We start from the raw sequence: 12,633 nt of genomic DNA, 5'->3' as shown, positions 1-12,633 counted from the left end.
AATAAGACCTGGAACAGTGGATGCAAGTTCCAAGGAAAGAGATTCCACCTTAACATTAGGAGGAACTTCCTGACAGTAAGGGCTGCCTCGGAGAGTGGTGGAGTCTCCTTCTTTGGAGGTTTTTAGACAGAGGCTGGATGGCCATTGGTCAGGAGTGCTTTGCTTGTGTGTTCCTGCATGGCAGACGGTTGGACTGGATGGTCCTTGGGGTCTCTTCCAACTCTATGATTCTATGTTATAGGAACGAAGGCCTTGGGCGAGCCAAACCATGGAAGCAGCGATACCCTCCCTGCGCTGCCCGCCTGGCTGCGAGGTGTACGAGACAGGCCCGGAAGCTCAGAGGACGGCAGCCTCTCCGATGTCAGCAGCTTCTTGACGGATGAGAGTGACCGGTTGACCCTGAGTAGCGTGGACACGCAACCAAGTTTGGGGACGCTTGAGGGAGTGACTCCGGGACCGCCATCAGAAAACCGGGGAATGGGAGGCACGCCGCGCCGGAGCCTATCCGCTAAGCTTCATCAGCTGCTGCTGTCGCCCATAAAGCGACCTTCCCTAAGGCACGCTGGCGCTGCAATGGAGCATTCGCACGCGCGTTCCGGGTCAGAGCAGCGTGAGCTCCCTCCTCGTCGTAGTCCACTGGAGACCCACTTTCTGCTTCCCCGCGAGCGCCCCGGCTCCACTGCTTCTGAGGTAGGCCAAGCAAACCAGGGTCCAAAACATTGGCCAGTTCCAGTATGGCCTCTTATCTCCAAACCCAGAAGAAGCAGATTAGACATCAGGGATGCATCTGCACTGGAGAAATAATGCAGTTTGGCACCACTTTAAGTACTGTAGCTCCATCCTGGGGTTTGTAATTTTACAATTCTCTTTAGGTTTCTCTACCAAAGAATGCTAGTGCCTCACAAAAATGACAAATCCCATGATTCTGTAGGCTGGAGCCCTGGCAGTTAAAGTGCTATAAAACATTATTTCTACAGTCTAGATGCACCCCAAGATGCGGATTTACATGAAGGTGAAAGAGACCAAGAGGTCCTCAGTTTGCCACCTCCATTTGGGGAGTGAAGTTCCCCAAATTCTCTATATGTATAATAATAATTCTCTATACGTTTCAATTGCACTAGATTTTTAGGGAGCACCATAGGAGACAGAAGAAAATCCACTGCAAAGCTAATGTCTTGCTAACCCTTTGCATTATCTCGGTTTGTCCACTAAAATTTCTCAATAAATAGCTTTTTCAGTCTAAGTTTTTCTCATGCAATCCTTTGTTGTTCAGTGTTGTAACCTGTGAACATACGTTCTAGTAGTGAACACAAAAATACACAAAAATAGGAACACATCTTGTTTTCCTTATTGTATCAGGGTTTATTATCCTCACATAATCTTTTATTGTGGGTTTTTCGGGCGATGAGGCCATGTTCTAGAGGAGTTTATTCCTGACGTTTCACCAGCAACTGTGGCTGGCATCTTCAGAGAAATCTTTTCTTTATACATTAAGGTTCATATATAGCTACACTGGATTCATTCTCTAGCCCAAGTTTATTGTTTTCTAGTACAGTCAGCCCTCCTTATCCTGGGATTTTTTATCCACGGATTCAAGCATCCACGGTTTGAAAATATTCCCCCCCAAAAGTATAAATTCCAGATAGCAAAACTAGATTTTCCATTTTATATAAGGGACACCATTTTGCTCTGCCATTGCATTTAATGGGACTCAAGCATCCACAGATTTTGTTATCCACAGGGGATCCTGGGACTAAACCCCAGCGGATAACAAGGGCCCACTGTATTTGTTAGGTGGGTTCCAGGGTTTATCCTCTCCGGTAAATCCACTTTGGTAAAATGAACACTGCACCTTTCCTTTCCACAATAGAGCTCTGTATCCCTGGGCAGCGAATACGATCTCTCAGATAATTCTGTGTGCAGCTTCAACCTCCGCAAATCCAGCGACCAGCTTTCGGAGTCCCCAGCTGTTAAGGTATGTTTCAGTGGCCAAATCTGGCATCCTCGAATCAGAAAAGACGGCAAGGGCCATTGAATCCAACCTTCTGCCATGCAGGAACCCAGCACTAAAGCACCCGGAGAGCTGGGGTCTCCAACCTCCTTTTAATAAGCTCCAGTGAAGGAAAGTCCACTACCTTCCGGGGGTATTTATTTATTATCTACATATGAAAATATTTCTAATCTATCCCTGTGCTCTCAGAAGGTCTCGGGTATATGTACAAGAAAACCAACATGATCAGATGATGATGATGATGATGATGATGCCAAAGGCTTTCATGGCCGGCATCCATAGTTTTTTGTGTTGTTTTTTTTCAGGCCCATCTCCCTAATCCATTCCTCATAGGACTTGGTTTCATGATATTTTTTTCCCAGCTTGGTTGCCTGCCTCTGGATCCATTCCACTTGTCCCATTTACCTCTGTCTCTTCTGGAGCTTTCTTCCCACACCCAAAATGATAGCTTGGGGTCTAAAGGTGTCCTAATGAAGGGTCATAATTGGGCATCTGAAGGGCTTCTGTGCCCCCTTTGCCCAGCAGTTCGCTTTGTTTTTGACCACCTTTCCCTTCTTTCCGTTCAGGTGCTGCTTTCGAGCTGCTCACGGTGCCAGGCCTGCGACTCGCTGGTCTACGACGAAGAGATCATGGCAGGCTGGAGCTCAGATGACTCCAACCTCAACACCACCTGCCCTTTTTGCGCCCGTCCCTTTGTGCCCTTCCTCGCAATCGAGATCCAGGATTTCCAGGTTGCTCCTAGGTCTGAACCCTATGTAGAGTCCTGCAGTTAATTCTCCCATACCCCAAGTGTCTAGTCTTCATGCGCTCAAAATATATATATTCAGAAATGCCCAGAAGGCATGAGATCCCATCTGATCTTGGAAACTAAGCAGGGTCAGGCCTGGTTAGAACCTGGATGAGGAACTACCAAGCGATACCAGGCGGTGGAGGGCTTGATAGGTCACAACCAGCCCTTTGAATAGGTGCCTGGAAAGAGACTGGCAGTAGGCTTATCTTTTGGAATAGAGCAGTGGTTCCCAACCTGTGGGTCGGGACCCCTTTGGGGGTCGAATGACCCTTTCATAGGAGTCGCCTAACACCATTGGAAAACACATATTTGCACGTAGCAATGAAAATAATTTTATGGTTGGGGGTCACCACAACATGAGGAACTGTCTTAAAGGGTTGTGGCATGAGGAAGGTTGAGAACCACTGGAATAGAGGAACTGTATGAACCCTGTAACATTTGGAGAACTTGGCTGGAAATAGACAAGTAGCCCTGAAAATTGTTTCAAACCTGTTTTTATTATTTCACAAGGAATATAATTACTGATCTCCTTTCTATAAGCTTGTAACTTTTGTACCAAATGGGACTTTCTGTAATGATGTGTGTTTATGTGATTGTTCTTATGTTCTGAGGAGTGTCGTATTTTGTTCTTATTTTGCCTATAGTTTGTTAAGTGCAATAAAAGCAATTGATGGATTGACAAGTAACCAAGTTTCTCCTCTTCTCTTTTTGCTTCCATCTGCCCAGCATTACGGACAGTTCTGACACCAGTTCGGTCTCCTCCGATTGGCCGCGGGACAGCGAAGCGCCAGCCCCTGGCAGTCAAGGTCCAGTACTCAGTGACCGTTACCACTGCCTGTCATTGGATGAGGCGGAACCGGAACCTGGGCGGGAATCCAGAGCAGGATCATTATGCAATGGTTTCACAGAATCTCCGGTATGGACGCTTCTTGTTCTGTGTTATCCTTGCTCAGAGAAAACAGGACATGATGGGTGGGAGTCAACAATGTAATGCGGCAGCTAAAAAGGCCAATGAAATTTTAAGCTGCATCAATAAAAGTATAGTGTCTAGATCAAGGGAAGTAATAGTGCCACTATATTCTGCTCTGGTCAGGCTCCACCTGGAATATTGTGTCCAGTTCTGGGCGTCACAATTCAAAAAGGACATTGAGAAACTAGAGCGTGTCCAAAGGAGGGCGACTAAAATGGTGAAAGGTCTAGAAACCAAGCTCTATGAGGAACGCCTTAGGGAGCTGGGTATGTTTAGCCTGGAGAAGAGAAGGTTAAGAGGTAATATGATAGACCTGTTTAAATATTTAAAGGGAGGTCATATTGAGGAGGGAGCACGCTTGTTTTCTGCTGCTCCAGAGAATGGGACACAACAGAGCAATGGATGCAAGCTCAAGGGACAGAGATTCCACCTCAACATTAGGAGGAACTTCCTGACAGTAAGGGCTGTTCTATGGTGGAACACATTCCTTCCTCTGAGATTTTGGTGGAGTCTCCCTCCTTGGAGGTCTTTAAACAGAGGCTGGATGGCCATCTGTCAGGGATGCTTTGATTGAGACGTCCTGCATGGCAAGGGATTGGACTGGATGGCCCTTACAGTCTCTTCCAACTCTATGATTCTATGATTCTAAGGGAAAGAATTGGAAAAAGAGCAATATAGGATGCCCAGGTAAACAGGCATTAGTTGTGACCCCAAACCTGTCCTCAGAACCTGTGTTCAGATGTTGAGAAATCGATTCTACTGGCCAGCAGCTCGTAACATTCTGACAGTAGGTGGGTGAATCCACTCTGGGCTTTACTCCACACTTTAAGGGACCTGTCCCATATGCCCAAGCTATTTGTTTTGGGAGATTGGGGGAACTTTTTAACTTCTTTCAAACCCCAGGTTTCCACATCCTTCCCAGGTTGGCACATAGCAAATTGTCCAGCTTTTCAGTCACTATTTCCATCACAGTTGCCATTTGTGATTCACAAGGTTCAGCACCTTATAGCAGGTCCTTCAAAGGGTGGGCTAAATTTTGGAATGGATTCGTCACCCTCAGTGTCATGGGACCACTGGGTATAATAACCAAAAAGCAATTTACGCTGGTTTTGAGAAAGACTTGCCTTTGCTAAGAAAACAAAACTATAGTGACAGTCCTGTACAGTGTGCAGTCAAAGGCTTTCATGGCCGGCATCCATAGTTTTTTGTGGGTTTTTCGGGCTATGTGGCCATGTTTATTCCTGACGTTTCGCCAGTATCCGTGGCTGGCATCTTCAGAGAATGCTGGCGTGGAAGTGAGTGGGGTATATATATTATGTGACCTTACTCTCTTCCATGCCAGCATTCTCTGAAGATGCCAGCCACAGATGCCGGCGAAACATCAGGAATAAACTCTTCCAGAACATGGTCACATAGCCCGAAAACCCCACAAAAAAATATAGTCCTGTACAGTCCAGGATAGCGGAACCGAATCATTTCGCATTGATTCATTTGTGAATGGAAACCACAAGTGGTTATTTTGATACCAGAAAATGACAGACAATGCAACCGGGGCAAGTGTAGTGTAAACCACAATCCGATGTTGAATCGAGCCATCGATTTAGACTGCACACCAATTTATCGGTATAAATGGGAGTGAGGCCCTGGTTTGTCCTCACCTTTCCTCTTTTATCCCACCAGGTCCCTCAGACTCCTGCCCCACACATTGAGCACCTGGCCTTTGCCTACCTGAGCCCCTTAGTTCTACGCAAGGAGCTGGAGACTCTCCTGGAGAACGAAGGAGGAGAGTTCCTCTCCCAGCCAGAGCTGGTGGACAACCACCCCATCATCTACTGGAACCTGGTGTGGTATTTCCAGCGCCTGAGTCTGCCCAGCAGCCTTCCCCAGCTCCTCCTGGCTTCGAAGCACGTCCAGGCTGCATCCCAGGTAAGCCCATCACTCCCCTCTCCATTGTGACACCCTTCGTTTTATCCCCACAACAACCTTGTGGGGCAGGCTAAGCTGAGAGAGAAAGAAAGAAGAACTGATGCAAGCACTCTTTGACTGAGTATGGAGAAGGGACCTCTGCAAATCATAGACTCATAGAGTTGGAAGTGAGTCCAACTCCCTACTCATTGCGGGAAATCAAGCCAAAGCAGTGGTTCCCAAAGTGAAGTCGAAGGCTTTCATGGCTGGCATCCATAGTTTTTTGTGGGTATTTCCAGCTATGTGGCCATGTTCAATAATAATAATAATAATAATAATAATAATAATAATAATAATAAATGGTTTATTTATATTTGCTGCCTCTCCCTGCGTCTCAAGGCGGGCAACATACATAAAATTACAAAATACAATAAAAACACATTAAACCCTGAACCATCCCGCCAGTAAAAGTAATACAAAATTCAACATTTAAAATAAACACATCAAAAGCTTGCTCTACAATAATTAGATAACAGTGGGCCATTTAAAAGTAGAAGAGTTTATTCCTAACGTTTTGCCAGCATCTGTGGCAGGAAAACTTCAGTCCTCCAAATGCTTTGGACGCCAGCTCCCAGAATTCCTGACCAGTGAGCCAAGCTGGCTGGGGATTCTGAGAGTGGAAGTACAAAACACCTGGAGGACCAAAGTTTGGGAACCACTGAGCTAAAGTAACCCCAGCAGGTAGCTGTCCAGCAGCCTCTTTTGAAGACGTCCGGAGAAGGAGATCCACCACCTCTCTAGAAAATTGGTTCCTTTGCCAAACCTCTCTTACCATCAAGAAGTTCCTATTAATGTTCAGTCAAAATCTACCCTCCTGTAACTTCAAACTATTAGATTTGGTCCTACCCTTGGAGACAGTACTCTATGACAACCCTGAGTGAGATCATGTCACCGTCTTCTCTTCTTGAAGAATTTATTTGTAACATTTACAGACCATGCCAACTGGGGGATGCTGGAAGTGGGTTATCCCAAAAAGTAACTTTGCTGGAGTTCTGCTCTTTGGCAAGCTAGACCTCCTCCTATCCCTTATTTCTAATTTCTTCTGACCCTGGCACTTTCTTTGCAATTCCTTGTCTCCCATTTTAGAGTCCAGTCCAGGAAGGTGCCCTTGTGAGTGTGCATTTGCTCTGGGATGTGTTGATGCCAGACCCGGACAGCTTTCCACCGCTCTACGTTCTTTGGAGGTTTCACAGTGAGTTTCAAGCTAGTTGGGGTGAGACAGAGGGAGGAATAGACTAAATTCCCTCTAAATTACCCCCTTTGTTTTTTTGTGGGGTTTTGGGGCTATGTGGCTATGTTCTAGAAAAGTTTATTCCTGATGTTTTGCCATCATCTGTGGCTGGCATCTTTGGGTTTCCCATTGGGGTATCTGACCAATGTGCAGAAACATAATAGTGAGTCTGATCTTGAAAGCCTCCTCTTCTGTTTGTATCACCTGCAACAGTTAGGAATGGAGCTGTCTTTTCCCAACTTCTTTCTTTACTTAGTCCCAAAGGTGCTACAAGATCTCTCTACATACGGATTCTACAGAATGCTTGAGCATCCACAGATTTTGTTATCCATGGAGGGGATCCTGGAACCAAACCCCAGTGGATAACAAAGTCCCACTAAGCATTCTGTATGATGTGGTATGGGTGGAGGTCAATGTGAGGCTGACACCATGAGTGATGCCAACCCCATCTTAAATTCTTAACCTCCTCCCCTTCTTTTCCCTTCTCTTTCGGCAGGTGATATCCCGACTCGCCTCCAGTCCTGGCGCCGACACAACCATCCCTTCTCGCTCTCCTTCCTGGAGGCCGTGCTGAGCTCCGTTGGGATGGGAGAAGTCCACAAAGCTATCGCCCTCTTTTTGGAAACAGTGGCAGGGCAGCCCAACCCCATACATGTACAAAGGTATGGCTGTCCTCCCCACCGATAGAGGATATCAAAGGATGAGAAGGATGATGTGGTTGCTGATGCGATTGACCGATTAGAGCTTTGTGTGCCAGACATATGCCCTTTCTTCTTTTCTGCTTTTCAGGAGCGTTTACCGCGAGATCTTGTTTCTCAAACTGGCAGCTTTGGGCAGAGACCATGTTGACCTCGGTAAGAGTACAACGGGGGGTGGGTCTCCCCATTTATGGAACCATGGCAGTTAAAGTGGCACTATTACTTCCCTTGATCTAGAGTATAGTGTCTAGATCAAGGGAAGTAATAGTGCCACTCTATTCTGCTTTGGTCAAGGCCCACCTGGAATACTGTGGAATACAATTCAAAAAGGATGTTGAGAAGCTGGAGCATGTCCAAGGGAGGGCAACTAAAATGGTGAAGGGTCTGGAAACCATGAAGCACTATGAGAACAGACTTAGGGAGCTGGGTATGTTTAACTTGGAGAAGATCCCTGTTTAAATATTTGAAGGGATGTCACATTGAGGAGAAAGCAAGCTTGTTTTCTGCTACGCCAGAGAACAGGACCCTGAACAATGGATGCAAGCTCCAGGAAAAGAGATTCCACCTCAGCATTAGGATAAACTTTTTGACAGTAAGAGCTGTTTGACAGTGGAACACACTCATCCATCAGAGTTTGGTGGAGTCTCCTTCTTTGGAGGTCTTTGAAAAGAGACTGGATGGCCATCTGTCGGCGATGCTTTGACTGAGAGTTCCTGCCTGGGTTGGACTGGATAGCCGTTGTGGTCTCTTCCAACTCTAGGATTCTATGATTCTATTAATCAAAGTGGCATCATAGAATCATAGAATTGGAAGAGACCACAAGGACCATCCAGTCCAACCCCCTTATATGCAGCAACTCTCAGTCAAAGCATCCCCGGCATCATAGCACTATAATTTGTATAGCATGCAAGGGCCCAAAAGTGTACTCTGGAGGCACGGTTGCAATGTACCTTACATTCCTCTCTCCCTTTTCCTCAGCTGACTTTGACAAGAAATACAAGTCTGCCTTCTCCAAGCTGGCCAGTAGCATGGGGAAGGAGTCGCTGAAGCAGCGAAGGGCCCAGCCGCTCACCTCGAAGGCCATTGATTGCCGGAAGAGCTTTGGGGCCAACCTGGAATGCTAGCGGGATCTCTCCTTCTGCCCCTCTCTTTCCCACTACCTCCCGTCAACCCCACAGTGTCCCATGCCCCCCTAGTATTCCAGCTACATAGGAATAATCCAGGATGGAACTGGAGCTGATACCAAATGAGGACAGGAGGCACGTGCCACGAACAGCACCCTGTTTCCGTCTGCCCCGGGGACTCTGTCGAGGGACGAACTGGGAGAGGGGGAATTGTAGGATGAGAGAGCGCAGGCCTGTTTGCTGACCAGTCCTTTTTTTTGGCCTGGCTCTCTCGGATTGTTTCCCCCTCATCCCGCCAACGAAAGGGACAAGGGCCCTGTCACGGGTTCAGGAGCCACGCGGAAGGTCTTGGAGGACCCAATTACTTTGGGGTTCGGGATGTGCGGCCAGCGGTTGCCCGCTCCTGTCTTGGCACTGCACTTTGCACGTGCATGCGACACCTTGGCACGGCGCAATGGCGCCTTGTGTCTCCCCGTGCCGCCCTCTTCCTCCGCGCCTGGGTAGCCCTAGACTAGAGTTTGTCTATATTTTTCTTTTTTGTGCGCAGTGTTCCCTTTCACAAGGAGGATGTTTCATTTGTCCGTCCATCCGTCAGCCATCGGGTGCTAGCCGCGTCTCGTCTCCCACAACCAAAATGCGTTGGAGTTTCATTCGGGAAAAGAGAGCCCTCGTTTTCTTTTTTTTTTGGAGGGGGAACGTCTCTCCCTCTTTCTGTGCCCTCCATTCCTTGCCACCTTGGTTTATTTTTTTACCGTCAGTGTTAAAAAAGATGAAGAAGGAAAGCTATTTTATAATTTATTTATTACTGAGCCCTTTTTGCGTCCTCCCCACCTTTGGCTGCTCTCTCCCCACTTCTTTTGTTGGTGCTTTAACTGTAAAAGAGAACTCTGAAACAGGCGACTGGGACAGAAGGGAAGCAGAGCATGGAGAAGTGACTTGTTTTTCACTGCGATTCCCAGAATCCACCCAACCGGCGTGGCTACTACGCTGGTTGTGGGTAGTTCTGGGTATGTTCATCCCCAAAAAGTAACTTTTCTGGAAGAAGGGGCACACCATGCGCTCTGTCTCCCTCTTTCTCCTCCTTTACCACATTGATGCATCCATGGGGCAGCCCCCCATATCTGTTGCAGAGACTGCTTTCCCCCTGATCTTGGGGGTACTACTGTATGAAGGGATGAAGTGGCCAGGGGAGAAAGAGAAGGAAAAGGTTGTTTAGTTTAACAAACTTTCACACACACATGCACTTCTCGCCACTTTGGTCTCCTCAGGGCTCGGATTGTGCAATATGGAGTGAACCTCCATCACGCCCCCCAATACTTGTTGTATTGTTCTCTCTTTTGTTCTTCTTAAATTTGTTTTGTTCGTTCGTTCGTATGTTTTCAATGTTCCTGGTTCTGTAAATAAAGAGGCTTCTGTATTTTCCCCTTCGCGTCTCCTGACTGTGTTTCGATCCAGCAAGCAGTAAATGGGGAACGCTTGGGGGACATCGAGGATACATCAAGACTGTATAGATTTATGACAGTTTGATCCCATTTTTAACAGGGCGCCACCTTGGAATTTGTAGTTTATTCTCTGCAGACAGATACGAGAGAATTCTCTAGATAAGAATTGTATGCTCCTCAACTAACTACAAATCACAGGATGCCACAAGTGGAAGCTATAATTATCATCATCATCATAGTTTTGTATTGTATATACTCAACTACAGTGCGCCTTTGCTTTATGCAGACTCCCCCGCATAAAGCAAATTCCACACATGCTCGAGCCCCATTTAAATGAATGAGGCTCTTGCATGTGGTGGCACACGCGTGCCATGGGCATGCGCCCCATTACTTCCAGTGGGACATGCCACCCCTTCCTCCCCGCACAGCTTTCAGCATATGCTGGAAGCCGCGTAAAGCGCGCTCGCGTTTGATGCAGCCGCACTGGGTAGACTTATATAAGGGTCACTATATCAGTAGTGCTTAGAAGGGTTCTAAAGCCAAACCCAGTCCGGTTTGTAAGCCTTCGCTTCCTATCAGAAAGCCTCCCCATTTAAAAACACTTGCATCTCTCTCTGCTCCGTTTTGCAAGCCTTTGCTTCCTATCGGAACAATCTCCCCATTTAAATCTGCTTCTCTCTTGCTCCATTTTGCAAGACCTGGATTCCTATGGGGAAAACCTCCCCGTTTAAATACACTTGCTTCTCTCTCTGGTCCCTTTTTGCAAGACCTTGCCTCCTATCAAACAATTACTCCCCATTTTAAAAACTATATCTCCAGTCCATTTTGCAAGACCTGGCTTCCTATGGAAGCAACTCCCCGTTTAAATCCACTTGCTTCTGTTCCAGCAATTTACAGCCACACAGTACTCTATATACATTTTAGAGTCCGTGTTATTACATTTTAGTTCTTTTCTATTTGCTTTAGAATTTCTATAGGATTTTATAGTGTGTTTTACTTGTTTTAGCGTTGTTTTGTGTTATTTTGAAATGGCCTAAGGGCTAATCAATAAACATTTCTTCTTCTCCTTTCCTTGCTTTCTCTCCGAGTCGGAGAAGGCTCAATGCCTCACAAAACAACAGCTCCCAGAATTCCCTAGCATTGAGCCAGGGCAGTTAAAGCGGTGTCAAACCGGATTATTTCTGCAAGTGTGCATCTTTGGCCCAGTGTAGATGATGCAGCCCAATTTATCACACTACGGCTACATCCACATTGGAGAAATAACCCAGTTTGGCACCGCTTTAATTCTTTCTGGCTCAAGGCTATGGAATTCTGGGAGTTGGAGTTTGTTGTGGGGTCCCACAACAAACTCCAGCTCCCAGAATTCCCTAGCATTGAGCCAGGATGCTGAAAAGTTGTGCCAAACTGGATTATTTCTCCAGTGTGGATGCTGCCTACACTTTGATAGCACTTTAACCGCCATGGCAACATTTCTGTGGCATTCTGGGGTTTGTAGTTTAAGCAAGGCCCAGGAACTCTCTGACTGAGAAGACTAAACACAGGTCCCTAAACTACAAATCCCAGGATTCCACAGGAAGTCACCGTGCCACTCAAAGTTGTCCACACTCACGCCAACCTGACCCCCACAAAGTGCAAATTAGGCCCTAAAATATGGAAGAAGGCTTCAAAACTAGTGTGTGTTTCTGATCTTTTATTGTCATTTCATGTTTTATTGATGTATTTATTGGTTTGAAAATGTAAAAAATTTGTTGACAGTGACAAGGCCTAGACTTCTTATTGAAAAAAATGTGTACGGTGGCCACTTGAGGCCAAAAAGTCCTAAGGGCCTGAGGAGAAGGGGTGTGGGTCGGCTCCTCTCCTTTTATTTTTTCATTTCTGCCCGCCGACACATTCGTCAATCTACTCATCCATGAGGCCGCCGGGTACCCGGATGTGGCGCCTTTAAAAATAAAAAAAGGGAGGGGGGAAAGAAGTTATTAAAAAGGCGCCCCGCGGGGAACTCCGTCGTCGCTCGTTGGCCTCGCCTGACGCCAGTCACCCGCGCGGTTTAACCAATCAGCGCCGGCGGGCGGGAACGTTAATGCCAAACTCGTTGTGTGATTGGTGCGTGCGCGCGTCGCTCTGGGCGGATATCCAATAGGCGTCGTAGGTCGCCGTGAGGAGGCGGGGCGTGGCCGGCGGGCCCCTCTGCCCAATCAGGAGCATTGTTTGTGGTGGGTGCCGGCTCCGGCGGCGGCGGCGGCTGGGGGTGGCGTCGGCGTCTCCTCTTCCCTGCCTCCCTTCCTATTTCCTTCGTTCCGAGGGACCCCCGGACTCCCTTCGCACCGAGAAGCCCCTTCAGGTGAGAAGGAGGGGGGCGGATCCCAGGCAGTGATTGACAGGGCGACGTCCAATGGGGGGGC

General features: G+C 47.3%; 2 protein-coding genes across 5 annotated transcripts in view; both read left to right on the top strand.

The window, feature by feature from the left end:
* DENND4B (DENN domain containing 4B) overlaps positions 1–10,212 on the top strand; it is a 40,029-nt gene extending 29,817 nt beyond the window's left edge. For 2 of the 3 annotated variants that reach the window (XM_042440565.1, XM_042440566.1), the window contains exons 20-28: positions 242–690; positions 1,871–1,975; positions 2,578–2,753; positions 3,528–3,717; positions 5,452–5,697; positions 6,823–6,928; positions 7,464–7,629; positions 7,757–7,821; positions 8,644–10,212. In XM_042440565.1, the coding sequence (XP_042296499.1) occupies positions 242–690; positions 1,871–1,975; positions 2,578–2,753; positions 3,528–3,717; positions 5,452–5,697; positions 6,823–6,928; positions 7,464–7,629; positions 7,757–7,821; positions 8,644–8,789 (1,649 nt within the window). In that variant the 3' untranslated portion in view covers positions 8,790–10,212. Of the gene's footprint in view, positions 1–241; positions 691–1,870; positions 1,976–2,577; positions 2,754–3,527; positions 3,718–5,451; positions 5,698–6,822; positions 6,929–7,463; positions 7,630–7,756; positions 7,822–8,643 lie in introns of those variants that run through there. The other variant, XM_042440567.1, reaches the window with a different exon arrangement.
* A 2,224-nt stretch (positions 10,213–12,436) lies between these two features.
* GATAD2B (GATA zinc finger domain containing 2B) overlaps positions 12,437–12,633 on the top strand; it is a 68,438-nt gene continuing 68,241 nt past the window's right edge. For both annotated transcript variants that reach the window (XM_042440229.1, XM_042440226.1), the window contains exon 1: positions 12,437–12,572. The gene's annotated coding sequence lies outside the window, so the exon portion shown is untranslated. The remainder of the gene's footprint in view (positions 12,573–12,633) is intronic.

The sequence above is a fragment of the Sceloporus undulatus genome, chromosome 9 (genome assembly GCF_019175285.1).
Source record: "Sceloporus undulatus isolate JIND9_A2432 ecotype Alabama chromosome 9, SceUnd_v1.1, whole genome shotgun sequence".
In the NCBI taxonomy this organism is placed as follows: domain Eukaryota; kingdom Metazoa; phylum Chordata; class Lepidosauria; order Squamata; family Phrynosomatidae; genus Sceloporus; species Sceloporus undulatus.
The sequence above is the reverse complement of the archived record's forward strand: the minus strand, read 5'-3'. Positions and strand labels throughout refer to the sequence as shown.